Source organism: Megascapheus bottae, chromosome 2 (assembly GCF_031878675.1).
Source record: "Megascapheus bottae isolate mThoBot1 chromosome 2, mThoBot2.hap1, whole genome shotgun sequence".
Classification (NCBI taxonomy): domain Eukaryota; kingdom Metazoa; phylum Chordata; class Mammalia; order Rodentia; family Geomyidae; genus Megascapheus; species Megascapheus bottae.
In genome coordinates this window covers 96,973,446-96,996,294 of record NC_143510.1, presented here as the reverse complement: position 1 = coordinate 96,996,294, position 22,849 = coordinate 96,973,446, and the positions used below count along the sequence as shown (strand labels likewise).

At 44.7% G+C, this 22,849-nt stretch overlaps 1 protein-coding gene across 12 annotated transcripts in view; it reads right to left on the bottom strand.

Moving 5' to 3' along the window:
• The window catches only part of Ppp6r2 (protein phosphatase 6 regulatory subunit 2), a 79,685-nt gene that overhangs the window by 24,570 nt on the left and 32,266 nt on the right, over positions 1–22,849 (bottom strand). For 11 of the 12 annotated variants that reach the window (XM_090328949.1, XM_090328948.1, XM_090328958.1 and 8 more), the window contains 4 exons: positions 18,870–19,112; positions 9,691–9,877; positions 3,486–3,623; positions 1,281–1,346 (listed from right to left, as the gene is read on the bottom strand). In XM_090328949.1, coding sequence (XP_090185075.1) covers positions 1,281–1,346; positions 3,486–3,623; positions 9,691–9,877; positions 18,870–19,096 — 618 coding nt within the window. In that variant the 5' untranslated portion in view covers positions 19,097–19,112. Of the gene's footprint in view, positions 1–1,280; positions 1,347–3,485; positions 3,624–9,690; positions 9,878–18,869; positions 19,113–22,849 lie in introns of those variants that run through there. The other variant, XM_090328960.1, reaches the window with a different exon arrangement.

Below are 22,849 nucleotides of genomic sequence, written 5' to 3'. Positions count from 1 at the left end.
AGAGACTACACTAAAATTCAGAAGAACTAAGCTAGAGAATATTGAGCTGGTATCAGTTGAGAACCGTTTGGTGTGTGGAGAAACCTTCTGATACCAGGCATAACAGTCAGAAGCTGGGTACAGTGGCTCATGCCAGTAATCCCAGCTATTCAGGAGGCTGAGATCTGAGGATCGTGGTTCAAAGCCAGCCTGGGCACTAAAGAACTCGAGACTCTTATCTCCAATTAATCACCAGAAAATAGGAAGTGGGGCTGTGGCTCCAGGGGTAGGGCAATAGCCTTGAGCTAAAGAGCTCAGGGACAATGCCCAGGCAAGCCCCAAAACTGACCAAAAAAAGAAACAGTCCTAATTGTGAGAGTTTAGTAGGAAAGAGATACTGAGTATTGAATTTTACTCCTGTATCTGTAGATCACTTCCTGTACATCTAGTGAAGCTTCTAGTAGGCCTCCCTCCATTCATCACCTCCTTGAATTTATGCCCTTGTATGCCTAGCTCCTTGAGTGTGAGCTGTACCTGGCCATTCATGTTTAAAGAACAGAATACAGCATAGTGAGGATTGCTACTTCTAAGAAATTTGGTAGGTCCAAGAAAGTCAGATTCTTTTTTTTTCATGGGGCTTGAACCTAGGGCCTAGGCACTATCTTTGACTGAGCTCTGCTGCTCAGGGCTAGTGCTCTACCACTTTGAGCCACAGTTCCACTTCTGGTTTTCTTGTAGTTAATTGTAACTAAGAATCTCATGGACTTTCCTGCCCAGGCAGGCTTCAAATTGTGATCCTCAGATCTCAGTCTCCTGAGTAGCTAGGACTACAGGAATAAGGCACCTACGCCCAGCTTAAGGTGATATCTTATTTAGCTATAGATAACTAACACAATTCTGATAGAATTATTATTATTTTACCAGTCCTGGGGTCTGAACTCAAAGCCTGAACACTGTCCTTGGGCTTTCTTCAAGGCTAATGCTCTACCACTTGAACCACAGCACCTCTTCCGGCTTTTATATCTATGTGGTCCTGAGGAATGGAACCTGGGTCTTCATGCATGCTAGGCAAGCACTCTACCACTAGGCCAAACTCCCGGCCCCGTCTTTGAGACTCTTATCTCTCCAATTAACTGCTAGAAAAGGGGAAGTAGGGCTGTGGCTCAAGGGGTAGGGGGGTAGCCTTGAGCTGAAGAGTTCAGGGACAGCACCCAGGCCCAGAGTTCAAGCTCCATGACCAACAACAACAACAACAACAACAACAAAAGGAATGTAAAACTCTCTGTGAGCATTACACTCACATCTTCATCTTGATTGGGATGAATCAATTCCACAAGTCGCTGGATAATCTTCTCTTCATTAAGCCACTGAAAGGGAACAAAAGGCCATCAATATCTTTGTTCATATCTTACTAAATAAAAGGAAGTCTTTCTATGCAGCAGAAACCCACAAACAGGGTTTCCTTAGATAAAAACTGCATCTTCTGACACAACTGTCTGGGTCTACCCGATGCAGAAAAGAGTCCAAAGGCTTCAAATACTGAACTCTGGGAGTGGCTCAAAGAGTTTGAACTGATGGACCATCTGTCACAGTAGTGTGTGTGGATGTGTACAATCTAAAGGTAAGTTTAGCTTCCCACAGCAACAGAAAGACAAGGACCCCAATTTGACCACAGAATTGCTTTGAGGGCTAAAGTGAATATTTTCCAAGGTCAAAGGCAAAGAGGGCTGAATATCAGGCCATGGAAGAACTACACACTGGCTCATCTAGAAACCCTGGTGCCCGGTGCAGGCCTAATGAAAGTTCTTTGTACTCCATGACACAGGTAAGAGACACACCTTCCACAGGTGCTCTAGTAGCAGTGAGTAGCAGCAGCTGATATGCATGCTGTTCTCCTATGAAAATGACTGCTTCATAAAGAAATTAATAACAACCTAAGAGGCAGAAATTTTTCAGGTAAGGTCTCAGCCCAAGCTGGCTTGGCACTTAACAATACTCCTGGATTCTGTCTCATGAGTACTGGGATTATAGGAATATATTACCACAGTTACCTTGATTATATTTGAGTGCAGAGAGAGAAAACAGATAAAAGCCAATGGTTTAAGCCAGGTTCCCATGGCTCATGCCTGTAATCCTAGCTACTCAGGAGACTGAGATCTGAGGCTCATGTTCAAAGCCAGCCTGGGCATGAAAGTCTAGGAGACTTTACTAAACTCCAGTTAACCACTAGAAAACTGGAAGTGGCACTGTGACACAAGTAGTAAAGCAGTAGCCTTGAGCTGAAGAGCTCAGGGCCAGTACCCAAGCCCAGAGCTAAAGCTCTATGACCCACACAACAAAGCCAGTGATTTGCTTTTGTTCAAAAAGCCTTCCAAAGAACACCAGGCCCTGGGATGAGAGCCCTGGACTACAGATTGCTCTTTTTACTGCCTGACCAGTAGGAGAGAAACAACTACATACACTCCAACATAATCAGCAGGCTTCTGTATGGGCCATCATTAGCTCATGCTTTTCTTATAGCAATACCTGAGTCTAAAGCCCCTCCTCACTATGTACCTACCAGAATGTGTGCCTGGGGGCAAGGGCAGAAATCAAGGAAAGTTCACTATAACTTTTGTGCAGAGCAGGACTCCAGAGTACTGGGAGGCGGGGGGAAATGTCTTCGCTTGTTGCTTCTGAGGGTGCAGACAAGAACCTGGACTGCTGGGGTAGGGAGTTTGACCTAATGGTAGAGTGCTTGCCTAGCATGCATAAAGACCCAGGTTCCATTCCTCAGTATCACATACATAGAAAAATGCCAGAAGTGGTGCTGAGGCTCAAGTGGTAGAGCTCTAGCCTTGAAAAAACAAGCTGGGTACTATGGTTCATGCCTGTAATCCTAGATCTCAGGAGGCTGAGATCTGAAGCTCATGGTTCAAAGCCAGCCCAAGAATCTGAAACTCTTATCTCCAATTAACCACTAGAAAAAGGGAAGTGGTGCTGTTGCTCAAGGAGTAGGGCTGAAGAGCTCAAGGACAGCACCCAGGTACAGAGTTCAAGCCCCATGACTGGCAAGAGAGCGAGAGACAGAGCGAGAGAGAGGAGTAAGAAGAGAGAGAGAGAGAGAGAGAGAGAGAGAGAGAGAGAGAGAGAGAGAGAGAGAGAGAGAGATACAGAGACAGAGACAGAGACAGAGACAGAGGGAGGAGAAGAGGGGGAAAGAGAGGAGAGAGGGAGGGAGAGAGAGAGAGAGAGAGAGAGAGAGAGAGAGAGAGAGAGAGGAGTAGGAGGAGAGGGAGAGAGGGAGAGAGAGAGAGGAGGTGAGAGAGAGATAGAGAGAGAGGGAGGGAGGGAGGGAGGGAGGGAGAGAGGAAGGGAGAGGAAGGGAGAAAGAGAGAGAAAGAGAACCCAAGGACAGTATTCAGACCCTGAGCCCAAGCCTCAGGCTGGCAAAAACAAAAAAACCCTTGACTGCGGATTGGCTAGGTGAAGACCTAGTCAATTATGCTGATGTCCTGGGCACTTACGTGAAGGACCTCCTGCCGGAGTCCGGCTGGCTCCACACAGCTGATGAGGCGCAGAAGCAGGTCCATGAGAGCTGAGGTACCCATGTGCTTCAGCACCAGGCCGGTGAACTCCTCCTTCTTTTTCAGGAACAGGATCACCTGAAAGTAAGTGTACCTGATGAACAAGCAAGGCTGACTTCTGACAGCTAGGGAGCATGTCTGGAGCTCACATGGGAATCTGAGCACTGGTGGCTCTTGCCTGTAATCTTAGCTACTAAGGAGGCTAAGATCTGAGGACTGCAGTTTAGAACCTGCCCATATAGGAAAGTTCACGAAATCCTTATCTCCAATTATGTGGAGCTGTAGTTTAAGTTGTAGAGACCAGCATTCATTGAAAAAAAAAGCTAAAGGATAGTGCCCAGGCCCTGAGTTCAAGTCTCAGTACCAGTGCATGTACGCATACCCACGTATACATGTGTATGTGTGCGTGCACACAGGCACATAAGAACTGAGAGAAGCCTGGTGCCAGTGGCTCATGCCTGTAAGCCTAGTTGCTCAGGAAGCTGAGATCTAAGAATTGTGGTTCAAAGCCATCTAGGCAGGAAAAAATCTATGATTCTTATCTCTGATGAACTATTCAGAAAATCCCGAAGTGGTGCTGTGGATCAAGTGGTAGAACACGATACTTAAGCACAGAGGCTTAGGGACAGAGCCCAGGTACTGAGTTCAAGTCCCAGGACCAGCAAGAGAAAAAAAATGAAAAAGAAATAAATTAACTGTATCTATGACAGAAACAAAGGAATGACCCAGAAATCCCTCTATATCTCTGTCTGTCTATCTGTCTATCTATCCCTCCCTCCTAGGACAGGCAGAGTCCTACAGGACAGTGAATAGGGGAGGCTCTGTGTTAACAAGATACCATGTCCTGAGCAAAAACAGCACAGGCTGCTACACATAGCCACCACTCAACATTTACTGGCTCAAGGCTTTACACCAGAAATGAAAGGCATACAGAGCTGAGAGGTGAAAGACACTGTTGGCAACTCCCAGGCCTGGACAGGACCCCAAGGACACAAGATGGACAGTCCTTGACAGATATCCACAGTGGCTGGAGAAAGAAGACAGAGGCTTTAGAGAAGAAAAGGAGGTATACAACTGGTAAGTGACTAGTGCCAACAACAAACAGATATGGACATGGGGAAGGGGTACAGAACCCACCAAGAAGACAGCAGGCTGCTCAGGGAGTGACCTGTGGGTGTGTAATATCAGAAGCAGAGAACCCTGAAAGTCTGGCCCCTGCTACGTCCAGGTTGCCAGGCTGGGGATGAGGTGTACTGGTGACAATGGAACATGTACAGGCTTCTCCATGCTGGAGGACTCTCAGCGACCTCACTGGTATTTCATGTGTGGGAAACAAAATCTCCAGAGTCATATATTAATGATAGCGAGAGTTGGAGCTTTGGAAGGTGACTAAAATTAGAAGAAGTCATAAGGCTCTGTAATTGCAATAAGTTTTATAAAGAGAGGAAGAGACTGCTGCTGCCTTGCCATGTGTTTCCCTTCATTGGATAAAGCCTCTTGACCCTAGCCCCTCAACCCCAAGAACTATAAGAAATAAATTTACTTACAACATTATCCAAGTGGAAGCCAGGCACAGTGGCTCATGCATGTAATCCTAGCTACTCAGGAGGCTGAGATCAGAGGATCGCAGTTCAAACCTAACCCGAGCACGGTTCAAAGCCAGTCAGGGCACTAAAGACCATGAGTCTCTTATTTCCAATTAACCATCAGAAAACTGGAAGTGAGGCTGTGGCTCCAGGAGTAGAGTGGTACCCTTGAGCTGAGCAGCTCAGGGACAGCAGTGCCCAGGCCCAGAGTTCAAGTCCCAAACAAAATAAAATAAAAACAGAAAACTACACCAAGAGGCCAGAAGTGTACCTATTGGTAGAGTGATTGCCTAGCATGCATGAAGACCATGGTTCAATTCCTAGATACATAGAAAAAGCCAGAAGTGGTGCTGTGGCTCAAGTGGTGTAGGGCTCTAGCCTTGAGAAAGCCCAAGGACAGTGCCAGGCCCTAAGTTTGAGTCCTGGGATGAAAGAAAGAAGGAGAGAGAGAGACAGAGAGACAGAGACAGAGACAGAGAGAGGGAGAAAGAAAGAAAGAAAGAAAGAAAGAAAGAAAGAAAGAAAGAAAGAAAGAAAGAAAGGAAGGAAGAAAGAAAGAAAGAAAGAAAGAAAGAAAGAAAGAAAGAAAGAAAGAGAAAGAAAGAAAGAGGGCCGGGAGTTTGGCCTAGTGGTAGAGTGCTTGCCTAACATGCACGAAGACCTGGGTTCGATTCCTTGATACCACATACATAGAAAAAAGCCAGAAGTGGTGCTGAGGCTCAAGTGGTAGAGCTCTAGCCTGAGAAAGTCCAAGGACCGTGCTCAGACCCTGAGCTCAAGCCCAGGATTGGCAAAAAAAAAAAAAAAAAAAAAAAAAGAGCGAGGGAGGGTGGGAAAGAAAGGAAGGAAGGGGGGACAGGAGTTTGGCCTAGTGGTTAAAGTGCTTGCCTAGCATGCACAAAGACCCGGGTTCAATTCCTCGGTACCACATACATAGAAAAAAGCCAGAAATGTGCTGAGGCTCAAGTGGTAGAGCTCTAGCCTTGAGAAAGCCCAAGGACAGTGCTCAGACCCTGAGCTCAAGCCCAGGACTGGCAAAAAAAAAAAAAAAGAAAGAAAGGAAGGAAAGAAAGAAAGGCCATGGAATACTATCAATTTTAATTTCTAAATAGTAGTAAATAAACAACTGAAAAACAAAACAAAACAAATTTCGGGTCTGTGCATATAGCCTAGTGGTAGAGTGCTCATCTAGCATGCACAAAGCCCTAGGTTACATATACCTCAGTACCACAGACACAGAAAAAAAAAATACACTGAGGAGTTCATGTGAACAGCTTTATGCCCATTTGTACAAGTTTAGAAAAATATTTTTCTTGAAAAGAAAGTTTAATTGACAAGAAGAAAAGCTGAATCATTTTAGAACATCAGAAGAAATGGAATGTATGACTATAGCTACACAGGGATGTCTGGGCTCTAATGATCTTACCAAAAATTCTACTAAACACAGGAACATACTCCTATCTTTTTTATAGCTTACATTAGTTATATAAACTATATCTCCACATGTTAATAATATACTCCAACAAATCCTGTCATACACAGATTCTTGCAGAGATAAGAAATAAGGGATATGGGGCCTAGAGCTTGGTCTAGTGGTAGAGTGCTTGCCTGTCATGCACAAAGACCCAGGTTTGATTCCTCAGTACCACATACATAGAAAAAGCTGGAAATGGTGCTGTGGCTCAAGTGGTAGAGCTCTACCCTTGATATGTTACCAAGGGCAACCACCAGGGCTGTCAAGAAAGATAGATAGATAGATAGATAGGAAGAAAGAAAGAAAGAAAGAAAGAAAGAAAGAAAGAAAGAAAGAAAGAAAGAAAGAGATATATAACTGTATAAGGACATAAAATCTTGATTCTACAGCCTGACAAAGGCATACAGGAAAGGAAAATCATAAGACAGGCACTGGTGGCTCATGCCTATAATCCTAGCTACTAAGTAAGCTAATATCTAAGGATGGAAATTTGAAGCCAGCCAGGGCAAAAGAGTCTGGAGAGTCAGCCAGGCTCCTATGGCTCACACCTGTAATTGTAGCTGAGATCTGAGGATCAAGGTTCAAAGCCAGCCCAGGCAATAAAGTCTGTGAAACTCCAATTAACCACCAGAAAACTGGAAGTGGTGCTATGGCTCAAGTGGTAAAGCACTAGCCTAGATATGAAGAGCTCAGAGACAGCGCTCAGACCCAGAGTTCAAGTCCCATGACTGACCCAGAAAAAGAAAAAAAAATTCTAGAGATTCTATTTGGTCTTTTTTTTTTTTGCCAGTCCTGGGGCTTGAACTTGGGGCCTGAGCACTGACCTTGGGTTTTTTCCTCAAGGCTAGCACTCTACCTTTTGAGGCACAGCACCATTTCTGGCTTTTTCTTTGTATGTGGTACTGAGGAATCGAACCCTATACTCTACAGTGCCATCACCACCAGTGGCAGCAGCATCAGTCTCACATTGCGTGAGCACGCCCATGCACACACACACACACACACAGCATACACGTACATGTATATACATACTGAACTATTGTTCGCTTCCTCAAAATGATTCCTCTAAGGATATTTCTTGTTTTGGGGCTTGAACTCAGGGTCCACGCTAGACACTGTCTCTGAACTTGAGCCACAGTGCCACTTCCAGCCTTTTATGTTTACGTGATACTAATTAATCAAACCCAGGGCTTCATGCATGCTAGGCAAGCCACATTTCCTCAGGATTCTTTGTATCTGACAAAAGATGACATTCTCCAAAATATTCACAACTTGCCAACATAATTTCTTCACAGAAAACAAACTTCTCTCTCATGACTCAACACACAAAAATACTGGTTTGGGGCCAGGAGTTTAGCCTAGTGGTAGAGTGCTTGCCTAGCATGCACGAAGACACAGGTTCAATTCCAGGGGACCACATACATAGAAAAAAGCCAGAAGTGGTGCTGAGGCTCAAGTGGTAGAGCTCTAGCCTTGAGAAAGTCCAAGGACAGTGCTCAGGCCTTGAGCTCAAGCCCAGGACTGGCAAAAAAAAAAAAAAAAAAAAAAAAATATATATATATATATATATATATATAGGTTTGTTCTCTGAATGGATATTTAATGATTAAATAATTACAGGTGATATTCTGGGAGTACAATAATATCTAAAAAATGAAGAGGAAGAAGAAGAAGAAGGAGAAGGAGAAGAAGGAGAAGAAGGAGAAGGAGGAGAAGAAGAAGAAGAAGAAGAAGAAGAAGAAGAAGAAGAAGAAGAAGAAGAAGAGGAGGAAGAAGAGGAGGAGGAGAAGGAGGAGGAGGCGAAGGAGGAGGACGGGGGCAGAGGAGAAGAGGAGAGCCAGGTGGCTCACACCTATAATTCTAGCTACTGAGGATTATGGTTCAAAGTCAGCCTGGCCATGAAAGTCCTTGAGACTCTGATCTCCAACTAACCACCAGAAAACCAGAAGCAGTGCTGTAGCTCAAGTGGTAGAGCATTATTAGTCTTGAGCTGAAGAGCCCAAGGGCAGTGGCCAGGCCCAGAGTCCAAGCCCTAAGACTGGCAAATAATAATAATAAAGTAAGCCAATGAGGGTGAGTGGATGGGGTGATAGGAAAGAGTTTAAGCCCCATTACCGAGCGAGAGAGCGAGAGAGAGCGAGAGAGAGCGAGGTCTATAACTTAGAGAAATATACTGAAATGTTTGTAAAATATACGGTCTGATGTCTGAGATGTGGCTTGAAATAAACCAGCAGGGGCTAGGCACCAATGGTTCATACCTGTAATCCTAATTACTCAGGAAGCTGAGATCTGAGGATTGCAGTTCAAAGCCATCCCAGGCAGAAAAGTTTATGAGACTTATCTCCAGTAAATTATTCAGAAAAAGCCAGAAGTGATGCTGTGGATCAAGTGGCAGAATGCCAGCCTCGAGCACCAAGAAGCTAAGGGACAGCGCCCAGACCCTGAGTTCGAGCCCTAAGATTGGCAAATAATAATAATAAAATAAAACAAACCAATGAGGGTGAGTGAATGGGGTGACAGGAAAGAATATTAGCCAAACAGCAACAGTCACAGGCTCCCAGGAAGCCTCCAGTACTCACACTCACAGTGTGGAGGGTTAAAGCCTGTGTCCAGCTGTATGAAAAAGAGGGAGAAGCCAAGCTACAACTGAAGACAAATTCACTGTCCTACAGAAGCTCAATACTGGATATTGTTTTGGTTGGAGATGGTTAAGTGTTGTGCATACACAGAAGAAAGACATCCTGAGAAGGTGAACATCTCTGGTCCTGCCAGGATGCAGTCACAGTCCAGGACCTCATGCCTGTGCCTGATCAGTGAGCTGGCAGAGTCTGGGATGCTGTGTAGCATGTGGGAAGGGCAGGAAGTGCTGCTGCTCCACAGCTCACCACCAAAACACCCCAGATAAGCTGCTGTCTTACTCAAGCCGCAATACACATATCAGCCACTCACACTGCTCCACTGTTGAGTAATCAAAATGCTGTCTCCATGGCCTGGTGACAGTTTTACAGTGACAGATGAGGTTGTCATATATATATATATATATAGAGAGAGAGAGAGAGAGAGAACATGATCCACACATTATTACCTGCTCAGTTTTCCTTGCAATGAGATTGCCAATGGTCTTGCTGAAAAAACTGGCAAGTAGAGGGTTGAGTGGCGGCTCTTGGTCCAAGAAGTCATATAGAAGGTTCATTAGGCTTTCATCCCCGCCTAGTCTGTCGCTGATCTGTGGCACATCACAAGTCAGAAGCTCACAGGCTGTGTTTGGGTATCTAAAAGGGCACAGTCCAAGCACTGGAGGTGAAATTAGACTTCTCCAATTCTCAGGAAGCTACCCTGCCTCATAGAAAGCAGAGCCATATGATAAAAAACAAAAACAAAAAAACAAAAGTACTTCAGCAGAATGAAGGTGACCAATGAACACTTCTGACTACTGGAAACTTTTATATAGATAGATATAATATTAATAAACTTTTTTTGCCAGATATGGGGCTACCACTTCTGGATTTTTCTAAGTATGTGATACTGAGGAATTGAATCTGGGTCTTCATGCATGCTAGGCAAGCACTCTACCACTAGGCCAAACTCCCAGCTCCAGGTTACATACTTTTTATAAGCTTCTTATACCCTATATTCTGATATCCTGCATTTTTCCAACTCTGCTTCTATTCTCCAATCTTTCTTTACTTTTTAGCTGTTCTCCCCAAGTCTTTATATTCAATTCCTAGGTCTCTTCTGTCAACCTACATGACCTCAGTGAAGCCAAGTCCTGGTCATGTTTGTCTTCCCCTTTCCATCAGAACCCTGACATTCACATTTTTTCCATATAAATAAGTACAGACCCAAAATGTGCTCATTTGGAGAAATATAGCTACAGTTTACCATATGGTATATCAGCTGTGATGTATTAAGCAAATGGTTTATTGTTAAGAAATACTACTATGTGCTAGGTGCTGGTAACGCATGCCTGTAATCTCAGCCACTCAAAAGTTGGAAATCTGAAGTATCACAGTTCAAGGACAGCCTACACAGAAAAGTCTGCAAGACTGTATCTCCAAAGAATAATCAGCAAAAAGCATGGCTGGAGGTGGTAGTACCAGCAAGGCAAGCTGAGTAAACAAGCCAAACAAGTGTAAAGCCTGGTACTACACAGACACACACACACAGAGTAATGTGTGAATACTGTACTTTTTATTTGATGAAAATTGCCAACATGAAAAATAATCCTTAGCATGCTACACGTAATAATGTAATAACATCGCCATATCCCTTCTTTAGCAATGGAAGAATGCCAGTGCCCAGGACAGGCTTACCTGACCAAAAGCCTAGGGTGAGCACCACTGCCTAATTCTCAGACCAGTGCCCTGAGGGCTCTGAGCAGCATTGGTAATAAGGCTGGTACTCTGTCCCTCATCTGGGTCCACCTGGAAATGGCTGGCAGTATGTCCAGGGTTCAGCAGACTAGAAACCAGTGGGAGCATTCTGTGTGGCTGCTTTGGGACAAGACTGTCATCTTCTATCCCTGGCCAAATTCTAGGATCTCTTATCTAATCATGGGGTCCTGCCCAGCTCATAGTCCTCCTCCTCCTCCTCTTCTTCCTCTTCCTCCTCCTCTTCTTCTTCCTCTTCCTCTTCACCTCATTTTCTTTCTTTCTTTTTGCCAGTCCTGGGCTTGAGCTCAGGGCCTGAGCACTGTCCTTGGACTTTCTCAAGGCTAGAAGCTCTACCACTTGAGCCTCAGCACTGATTCCGGCTTTTTTTCTATGTGGTACAGAGGAATTGAACCTGGGTCTTCATGTATGCTAGGCAAGCACTCTACCACTAGGCCACACTCCCAGCCCCTCTTTTTCTTTTTTTTTCTGCCAATCCTGGGGCTTGAACTCAGAGCCTAGACACTGTCCTTGAGCTTTCTCAAGGCTAGTGCTCTACCACCTGGGCCTCAGCACTAGTTCCAACTTTTTCTGTGTATGTGGTAGTGAGGAACTGAACCCAGGGCTTCATGCGTGCTAGTCAAGCACTCTACCACCAGGCCACACTCCTGCCCCCTCATAGGCGTTTATGAAAACATGGAGCTATTCTGTAAATAACAGAGTAGGGCTGGGAAAGTGGCTTAGTAATAGTGTTTGCTTAGCATGCACAAGGCCCTGGGCTCAATTCCTTAGTACCACATACACAGAAAAAGCCAAAAATGGGGCCAGGAGTTTGGCCTAGTGGTTAAAAGTGCTTGCCTAGCATGCATGAAGACCCGGGTTCAATTCCTCGGTACCACATACATAGAAAAAAGCCGGAAGTGGTGCTGAGGCTCAAGTGGTAGAGCTCTAGCCTTGAGAAAGTCCAAGGACAGTGCTCAGGCCCTGAGCTCAAGCCCAGGACTGGCAAAAAAAAAAAAAAAAAAAAAAGCCAAAAGTGGTGTGGTGGCTCAGGTTGTAGGAGGCTAGCCTTGAGAAAAAGCTCAGGGACAGTCCCCAGGCCATGAGTTCAAGCCCCACGACCAACCAAAACAAAACAAAAAAAATGTAAGAGGGAGAAACTGGGAGAAATCAAAGAGAGGGGTGACATCATTTATTTTATTAATTAATTTATTTATTTATTTTTGTTGGTTATGGGACTTGAACTGTGAGCCTGGGCGTTGTCCCTGAGCTCTTCAGCTCAAGGCTACTGCCCTATCTCTTGAGCTACAGCACCATTTCTGGCTTTCTAGTGGTTAATTGGAGATAAGTGTTTCACATACTTTAGTGTCCAGGCTGGCTCTGAACTTCGATCCTCAGAGCTCAGCCTCTTGAGTAGCTATAATTATAGGCATGAGCCACCGTGCTTGGATGATATTACTTTATTCAAATGAGAACTATACACTTTATCTGAAGTGTAAAATTGTAACCCCTCTGTACAGCTTAATAATAATAAAATTATATTTTAAAAAAATTACACAAGAAATAAGAAATTAGGGCTGAGAGTGTGGCCTAGTAGTAGAGTGCCTGCCTACCATGCACAAAGACCTGAGTTCATTTCCTCAGCATCATATGTACAGCAAAAGCCAAAGTGGTGCTGTGGCTGAAATAGTAGAGTGCTAGCCTTGAGAAAGCCCAAGGATAGTGCCTAGGCCCCAAGTTCAAGACTCAAGACTGGCAAAAAGAAATAAATAGGAAGTCACTAGGCACTAGTGTTTCATACCTATAACCCTAGCTACTGAGAAGGGTAAGATCTAGAGGAGTGAGATCCAAAGACAGCCTGGGCAGAAAATCTGCCCAATTTGCCAACAAAAGCCAACTGACAGACACAGACTAGGCACACAGATGGAAAAGCACAAGAATGAGAAAAAAAATTAAAATCCTAATAGTTTCTGGGATAATATTAAGAGTTTTTACTAAAATTCTGGGATCTAGGAGAAATGTACCTATAGTCTCAGGATCTAGAGGCTAAGGCGAAAAGTTCAAGACCAGTCTTGGCAATACAAGAAGAGCCCATTTAAGGGGTGGAAATCTGAGAATAAGAAAGTTCTGGGCCGGGAGTTTGGCTGAGTGGAGTGGTAGAGTGCTTGCCTACCATGCACAAAGACCCAGGTTTGATTCCTTGGTACCACATACATAGAAAAAAACGGAAATGGTGCTGTGGCTCAAGTGGTAGAGCTCTAGCCTCAAGAAAGTCCAAGGACAGTGCTCGGGACCTGACCTTAAGCCTGGGACTGGCAAAAAAAAAAAAAAGAAAGAAAGAAAGAAAGAAAGAAAGAAAGAAAGAAAGAAAGAAAGAAAGTTAGTTCTGCTGGTAACAGGGTTTGAACTCAGGCTGTCCACTCTTGCTTGGCTTTCTTGCTCACAGCTAGCACTCAACCACTTGGCCAGGCATCTAGTCCAGCATTCTACTACTGAATTTAAGATAAGAATCTTATAGACTATTCTGCCTGGGCTAGCCTCAAATCAAGGTCTTACAAGTCTTCTAAGTTACTAGGATTATGGGAATTGGTCATTGTCACCCAGCTGAAAGACAATTATCAAAAATGAAAAACAGGAAACAGGAATGGACAACAGTGAGCTAAAAACGTTTTAACTATGGCTGGACCTAGATCTGCTCGAGCCTGTAATCCCAGAATCTAAGAAGGTAAGGGAGAAAGACTCAAGCTTGAGGCCAGACTGGGTTTATACACATACACACACACACACACACACACACACACACACACACACACACACACACACACACACACACACTTAACGATATGACATAGAAACATCAAATGTCAGCTAGGCATCAGTGGCTCACAGCTGTAATCCTACCTACTCAAGAAGCTGAGATGTGAGGACCAAGGATCAAAGTCATCAAGAACCAAAAGTTTCTGGGATTCTTACCTCCAAATAACCAGCAAAAAACCAGAAGTGCAGGTGTGGCAATTGGTAGAGCATCAGTCTAGTCATGTACCCACACCCTTCCCCAAAAGAAAAATGAGTATGTGAGTGCTTGGTGACTCACGCAAGTGATCCTAGCTACTCGGGAAGCAGAGATCTGAGGATTGAGGTAGTTTGGAGTCACAAACTTCATAAGACTCATATTTCTAATTAATCATCAAAAAGCAGGAAATGGGGGCTGGGAATGTGCCTTTGTGGTAGAGTGCTTGCCTACCATGCATGAAGCCCTGGGTTTGATTACTCCGTACCACATTAACAGGAAAAGCCAGAAGTGGCACTGTGGCTCAAGTGGTAGAGTGCTATCCTTGAGCAAAAGCAGCTTAGGGACAGTGTCAAGGCCCTGAGTTCAAGACCCAGGACTGGAAAAACAAAAAAAGGTAATAGGGCTGGGCTCAAAGTGGTAGAAGACTACCATAAAAACTCAGGGCCTAGTGGTTAAAGTGCTTGCCTAGCATGCATGAGGACCCAGGTTCGATTCCTTGATACCACATACATAGAAAAAAGCCGGGAGTGGTGCTGAGGCTCAAGTGGTAGAGCTGTAGCCTTGAGAAAGTCCAAGGACAGTGCTCAGGCCTTGAGCTCAAGCCCAGGACTGGCAAAAAAAAAAAAAACCTCAGGGAGGGGCTGGGAGTTTGGCCTAGTGGTAGAGTACTTGCCTAGCATGTTCAAAGACTAGGGTTCTATTCCTTAGTACCATATATATAGTTAAAAAGCGGAAAGTGGTGCTATGGTTCAAGTGGTAAAGCTCTAGCCCAAGGACAGGCCCTGAGTTCAAGCAAAGAGTTCAAACAAACAAACAAAAAAACCCTCAGGGAGCCAGGTAGCTCACACCTGTAATCCTAGTTATTCAGGAGGCTGAGATCTGAGGATCTTGGTTCAAAACCAGCCCAGGCACTAAAAAGCTGTGAAATTCTTATCTCCAATTAATTACCAGAAATCTGGAAGTGGCCCTGTGGTTCAAGGGGTAAGGTGGTAGCTTTGAGCTGAAGAGCTAAGGGACAACACCCAAGCCCAGAGTTCAAGTCCCATGATCCAACGAAAAGAAAAAAGAAAATGACCCAGAAAGAAGAGAGGAATAACCATAAGAAAGAATAAATAAGGGCCAGGAGTTTGGCCTAGTGGTAGAATGCTTGCCTAGCATGCATGAAGACCCAGGTTCAATTCCTTGGGACCACATACATAGAAAAAAAGCCAGAAGGGGCTGGGAGTTTAGCCTAGTGGTTAAAGTGCTTTGCCTAGCATGCATGAAGACCCAGGTTCGATTCTTCGGTACCACATACATAGAAAAAAAGCTGGAAGTGGTGCTGAGGCTCAAGTGGTAGAGCTCTAGTCTTGAGAAAGTCCAAGGACAGTGCTCAGGCGCTTAGCTCAAACCCAGGACTGGCAAAAAAAAAAAAAAAAAGCCAGAAATGATCCTGTGGCTCAAGTGGTAGAGCTCTTAGCCTTGAGAACGCCCAAGGCCCAGGACTGGGGGAAAACAAAGAGAATAAATAAGATTTTTGAGGTAAGGTTCATGAATTTTTGAGCAGGTCCATGGAATGTTTAACATAATAAATGAAAAAAAAAAAAGACATCTGATGTTGACCTAGGTATGAGTACACAAGTACCAACCAAACAGAGTTAGATCAGCTTACTGACCACAGCCGTATGACTTGGTTTACTCCACAGCTTTGTTTCCTCAGGGCCTTGTTTACTCTACAGCTTTGTGTTTTTGTTTGTTTGTTTTTTGTGGGTCAAGGGACTAGAACTCAGCCTGGGTAGGTCCCTGCACTCTTCAGCTCAAGGCTACCACCCTACCCCTAGACCAGGGTGTTATCTCCCTACCCTTGAGCCATGCCTCACTTCCCTCCCCTTTCTAAAAGTTAATTGGAGATAAGAGTCTCAGGTTCTTTTGTGCTCAAGCTGGCTTTGAACCTTGATCCTCAGATCTCAGCCTCCAGAATAGCTAGGATTACAGGCGAGAGCCACCATGGCTGGCTACTCTATAGCCTTGTACTCATCTTTTCTTTTTTTTTTTTTTCCCTAAGTCATGGAGTTTGAACTCAGGGCCTGAGTACTGTCCTTGGGCTTTCTCAAGGTTAGTGCTCTCCCACTTGAGCCACAGCACCAGTCCCAGCTTTTTCTATGTATGTGGTGCTAAGGAACTGAACCTGGGTCTTTGTGCATGATAGGCAAGCATTCAACCATGAGGCCAACTCCGGGCCCTAGCTTTGTACTCATCTATTAATACTAACTTCTCTCAAGCTCTTTCTCTTCAGCTTTGTCCACTCACCGACACTGCTTTAGAACCCCACTCCTGATCCAGAAGCTGTACCCTCCCATAGCTGTCACCTTGCTCTAACTTGCCACTAAACTGGGGGACATTTGAGAGAAGGATGAGTGCTGTGAATGACATGTTGCTATCAGGATAGCGTCCTTCTATGATTGCTTTATCTCTAATCCCCTGGCTTAGACAAGTCCACATTCTTCATTTAACTCTTTCTACATCAGAAATGCACCTGGCTGACTACTCTACGATAGCTTGCCACAGGCCATTCCATTACCCAGGCCTGTTCTGTTGATCTCCAAAGGACAAAGATTTGCTGTGAAGGGCCAAATAGCAAAATATTTTGTCAGCTTATTTTTTAATTAAACTCTATCATATTTATTTTCTTTCTTTCTTCTTCTTTTTTTTTTTCCAGTCCTGTGGCTTGAATTCAGGGCCTGGGCACTGTCCTTGGACAGTTTTTGCTCAAGCTCAGCACTCTGCCACTTGAGCCAAAGTGCTACTTTCAGCTTTTTCTGTATATGTGGTTCTAGGGACTCAAATCCAGGGCTTCATGCACACTAGTGAGCACACTACTACTAGCCACACTCCAGGCCTGGACTCTGGACTCTGTATTATGTATGTCTGAGTGTGGCATTCAGTCTATTGGCAGACACCAGAAAAAGTAAATTTCTAGCTGAGTGCCTTTAACCTTAGCTACTCTGGAGGTTGAGATCTGAGGATCAGATCAAGGTCTAAAGCCAGCCCAATCAGGAATGTCCTTGGGACCCTTATCTCCAATTAACCACCACAAAGCCAAAAGTGAAGTAGTGGCTCAGTTGGTAGAGTACTAACTTGTGCAGAAAGGCTCAGGGACAAGGAACACTCAGGCCCCTAGGACCAGTGACCCCTGCACGCGCGCGCGCGCACACACACACACACACACACACACACACACACAGTGGTTCGCATCTACTTGAGAGGCTTAGCTTAGAAGGGTTCAGGATCAAGGCCAAGGTAGAAAAACAATTATTGAGATATCCATCTCAATCGAGAAGCCAGGCATGGCTATGAATTCTAGCTATACTAGAGGCCATTGGTTGGAAGGTTGTGGTCTAAAGCTAGCTTTAGGCAAAAACATGAGACCTTACCTGAAAAACAGTTAAAGCTAAGAAAGGGCTGCAGGTATGGCTTAAGTAGTAGAACACCTGCCTAGCTGGAGGCCCTGGGGGTCAAACCCCCATTCTATTAAAAAAAAAAAAAGTAAAATTCATATAATGAACATTTGGAACAAAGTATTTTCCTTTCATTTTTTTTTAACCATGTAAAAATGTGAAACATATGAGGCAGGGAACACACCTGTAATTCCAGCACTTGAGAGGCTGAGGTAGGAGAAGTATAAGTTTAAGGCCAGCCTGGACTATATATTGATACCCCGTCTGAAAGTCATACTTTGCTGACCCTGTTATAAGACTTTATAGCACAACATGTACATACTTTATACTTCCTTGAAGTACCTAGAACTGATATCTGTTATGTCACTTGTCCCCAGCTCTCCAGAACATTGCATGCAACATAACCTCTTTGCAGAGCTGTGTAGTCATGGCCTTAAGGGTGGGACTGCCATTTCCTGTTGCCTCCCAAGGTGTCTTCCTGGTTCACATTCTCCTTAATGCTCCGTTGCCCCTTCTCTTTCTGTCATCTCCTAACATCCTGGCCAAATGCTGAATGTAACATTTTATGGAAAACTTTGAAAAGGGTCAGTGCCACTAATGATAATGACATATTTCCTCAAAGTTGAATATCTCTAACGGAAGTATGTCCTGGGGCTCAAGAGTCAGATAATGGGCCAGAAGTTTGGCAGATTGCTTGCCTAGCATGCATGAAACCCTGAGCTGGATTCCTCAGTACCACATACACAGAGAAAAGCTGGAAGTGGTGCTGTGGCTTAAGTGGTAGTGCACTACCCTGGAGAAAGCTCAAGGACAGTGCTCAGGCCCTGAGTTCAAGCCCCAGGGCTGTCAAAAATTAAAAAAAAAAAAAAAAAAGAGTCAGATACTACTGCCTGGCTCTTTTGCCAGGCCTGAAACCAACTGTGTTGACCATGCAGATTCACTCTGCAATCTCTAGAGCCTTATACTTGAAGGAGTCTTTCAGTATATTGTCACTCAAAATACTTTAACATGGGGCTGGGAGCATGGCCTAATGGAAGAGTGCTCACCTAGCTTGCATGAGACCCTGGGCTCCATTCCTTAGTACCTCATACCCAGAAAAAGCCAGAAGTGACACTGGCTCAAGTGGCAGAGTGCTAGTCTTGAACAAACGCAGTTTAGGGACAGTGCCCAGACCTGAATTCAAGCCCCAGAACTTGCAGGAAAAAAAAAAGCTTCAATATATACCAACTTCATATAAATTCTCTTGTAACTCAGAATGAGAAAACATACCCAAGAGACTTTAAACGACAAATCTCATACACAACAAATCCCACAGTGGGTCTCCTTATTTCTCAGGTTTAAGGTCTGAACTGCCATTAGAAAGCCCTACTCTATCGTCAAACACTGCCCATGGCCTCCCGGAGTCCTGTCCAGTACTGAACCCAATTTCAGCCTCAATACATACTTGAAGCGGACCTTCTCTTCCATGTCCAGGGGTGGATCCTGTGTGATGAGGCTCACCAGCTCCTCCATAGACTGCTGCCTGCACAGGAAGTCCAGCAGTTTCTGATTCTGAGCCTTACATTCCTGTAGAATATCATCCTCATCCATTAACTCTTGCAGTGTCACATGTTCCTTGTCCAGCAGCTTGTCAACATGGGACGTGGTATTCAAGTCAAACTTCCAGAACATGGTGATGGCCACAGAGCTTCAAGAAAGAAGAAGACTCACTCACCCTACTCTGTATATCCACCCTCAGCCATACTACATCAAAATCCAAGAAGCTGGCCGGGTATGGTGGCTCACGCTTGTAATCCTAGCTACTCAGGAGGCTGAGATCTGAGGATCATTGTTCAAAGCCAGCATGGGCATGAAAGTTCATTTCTTCAATTAACCACCAGAAAACCAGAACTGGTGCTGCGGCTCCAGAACAGGACGGGGGTGGGAGGGGGGGACAGAAGCGGGGAGGAAGCTGATCCCTATCATAAACGCACTTAATGTCTGGGTCTCAGGTGGGAAGAGGGCTTCCCCAATAAATGCTCTCCCCCTACTGGCCCTCAATCCTGGGGCTTGAACTCTGGACCTGGGCACTGTCCCTCAGCTACTTTTGCTCAAGGCTAGCATCCTATTACTTGAGCAACAGCATCACTTGCAGCTTTTTCTGAGTACTTTATTGGTGATAAGAGTGTCATGGACTTTCATATCCAGGCTGGCTTTGAACCACAATCCTCAGATCTCAGTCTCCTGAGTAGCTAGGATTATAGGCATGAGCTACTGAATGGTGCCTGATAGTAATCGATTTTGGGGGGCTGGGAATAGACCTTAGTGATAGAACGCTTGCCTAGCTTGCGTGAAGTCCTGGGTCTGATTCCTCAGTGCCACATAAACAGAAAAGCTGGCAGTGGTGCTGTGGCTCAGGTGGTAGAGTGCTAGCCTTGAGCACAAACAGGCTCAGGGCTAGAGCTGGCCTTGAGTTCAAGTCCCATGACTAGCAAACATACAAACAAAACAAAAAACTCTCACAAACACATCAACTGGGCACAATGCCTTGCCCTAATGCTGAGGTGAGTATTGCTCCTGGACCCAAAGTAAGAATTTAATCAAGGAAGTTTACGGTGGTTTCTGTGCAGTCCTGAGGATAGTTGAAAGATCCATTAACCAAATATGCAGCTTTAGCCAGACACGGTGACTCCTATCTGTAACCTTAGTTATATGGTAGGCTGAGATTGCTGAGATCACGGGTCAAAAACAGCTGGGGCGGCAGGGAGTTTGCCCTAGCAGTAGAGTGCTTGCCTAGTATGCACAAAGACCTGGGTTTGATTTCTGGGTACCACATATATGGAAAAAGCCGGAAATGGTGCTGTGGCTCAAGTGGTAGAGCTTTAGCCTTGAGAAAGCCCAAGGATAATGCTCATGCCCTGAGCTTAAGCACCAGGACTGGCAAAAAAAAAAAAAAACCAGTTGGGGCAGAAAAAAAAATCATGATGCCCCATCTCAATGAAGAGATGGATGAACTATAGGGAAGCCTAAATCCTAGCTACACAGGAGTCTGAGATCTGAGGATCTGGTTCAAAGCCAGCCCCAGCACTAAAGAACCTAAAGAATGTGAGACTCTTATCACAAATGAACCACTAGAAAACAGGAAATGGGGCTGAGGCTCAGGGGTAGGGTAGTAGTAGCCTTGAGCTGAAGAGCTCAGGGACAGTGCCCAGGGCCAGAGTTCAAGCCTCAGGACCACACACAAGAAAAAGTCATTTCCTGGGAATGTGGCATAGTGTTAAGTAGTAGAGTACTTGCCTAGCATGCATGAAGCCCTGGGTTTGATTCCTCAGTACTACATAAACAAAAAAGCTGAAAAGTGGTGCTATGGCTCAAGTGGTAGAGTGCTAGCCTTGAGCAAAGAAGCTCAGACAGTTCCCAGGCCCTGAATTCAAGCCCCACAACTGGCAAAAATAAAAATAAATCATAACTAACAATAATGTGCCATGAGCTATTGTCAGTGGCTAATGCCTATAATCTTAGCTACTCAAGATTCTGACCTTTGGAAGACTACAATTAGAAGCCAGTCCAGGCAGAAGTCTGCAAGACTCCATCACCATCTCCAGCAAAATACCTGGCTGGAGATGTGTAGAACATAAACTGTGAGCAAAAAAGTTGAGCTAGCAGTTCAGACTGCAGTTTCTAAATATCTTCTTGTTACTGAATTTAATTCTGATGCAATCAAAGAGCATGGTTGTATGATTTCGTTTTTAAACTTCATTAGAATTTGGTTTATAGCCTAGCATATAGATCAACCAATTTTTTCTATGGGCACTGGTGGTTCATACCTGTAATCCTAGCTACTCACAAGGCTAAAATTTGAGGATAGTGGTTCAAAGCCAGGCAGGGCACTAAAGACCCTGAGACTCTTATCTCCAATTAACCACCAGGAAACCAGAAGCAGTGCTGTAGCTCAAAGGGTAGGGTGGTAGCCTTGAGCTGAAGAGCTCAGGGACAGCACCCAGGCCCAGACTTCAAGTCCCGTGGCCACAAAATAAATAAATAAAATCTTACAAATTTCTATGCCCTTAGTTGATTGAAAAGCTTAATTACAAAGTTCTCTCTCACAGACCTTCTGTTTCCATCCTCTATCTTAAGTTTCCTTTATAGTTCATCATTGTTCATGGCTACCAGCTACCTATCATTCCTCCCTCAAGGGCTTGAGACCTTAAAATCTCCTATTGAGTGGGAATTTCAGTCAGTATTTGACTACTTTCTCCTGGTGTGGAGTGTCATACAGGTGAGCAGTTTTGTTCTCTGTTGGTCTTGGGATGATTTGGGGAGCTCCTGCAGGAAGGGGAACACATCCTTTGGAGGTCATAACCTCAGATCTCAGCTCCCTGAGTAACTATCATCAATTGAGAGGGCAGCTTCTGGGCATGTCCTGCTGGCCATAATGCACACCATGCGTTCTGTGAGAAGGCCAGATTCAGAATTGGTACAGAAGTGAAGGCACAGAAGTTTCAGGACACCCTTGGACACCCAGCTGTGGCTTCTGCTGTGACCCTGAGCCAGTGGCCATAATGCTCACCAAAAGACCTGAGAGAAGGCTCAAGTCAGAACTGGCTCCGAGTATCTCTTAATTGCCTGTTGACTTACTCCATATAGAAGCACTGTCTCCCAAATCAAAACTCAGCTTTTCAGCTGTACAGACTTATTCCCAGGATTGGGAGATTCATTTAATATTTAATAGGACATCACTGTATCACTGTAGCTCTCAAATGTTTAAATGTTTCTTTCTTTTTTTTTTTTTTTTTTGCCAGTCCTGGACTTGAGCTCAGGGCCTAAGCACTGTCCTTGGCTTTTTCTCAAGGCTAGAGCTCTATCACTTGAGTCTTAGCACTACTTCTGGCTTTTTCTAAGTATGTGGTACCAAGGAATCGAACCCGGGTCTTCGTGCATGCTAGGCAAGCACTTTAACCACTAGGCCAAACTCCCGGCCCTCAAATGTTTAAATGTTTCATATGAGGAAATAAAGGACAAAGTATCCTGGATTGATATATTGAGTTTTTAAAAAAACAAGAATAAAGTTATATTGTCTGAAGAAAAATAGATGGTTAGACTAAAAATCATAGTAAGCAAAATAAGCCAGAGTCAAAAATACAAGAATAGGCAGGGAGCCTAGCCTAGCAGTGGTGCTCACCAAGCATGTACGAAGCCCTCAGAACCAAATACACAGAAAAGGCCAGAAGTGGTACTGTGGTTCAAGTGGGAGAGCACTATCCTGAGCAAGAAGTGGCTAAGGACAGTGTCCAGGCCCTGAATTCAAGCCCCAGGACTGGGGGATGGGGGGAAAGCATGGAATGTTTTATCTCATGTGTGGAATTTACGGGGGGAAGGAAATTAACTTCAAAAGGGGACTATTAGAGATATGGAAGAAGAGGGGGCAGAAGATGAGTAACAGGG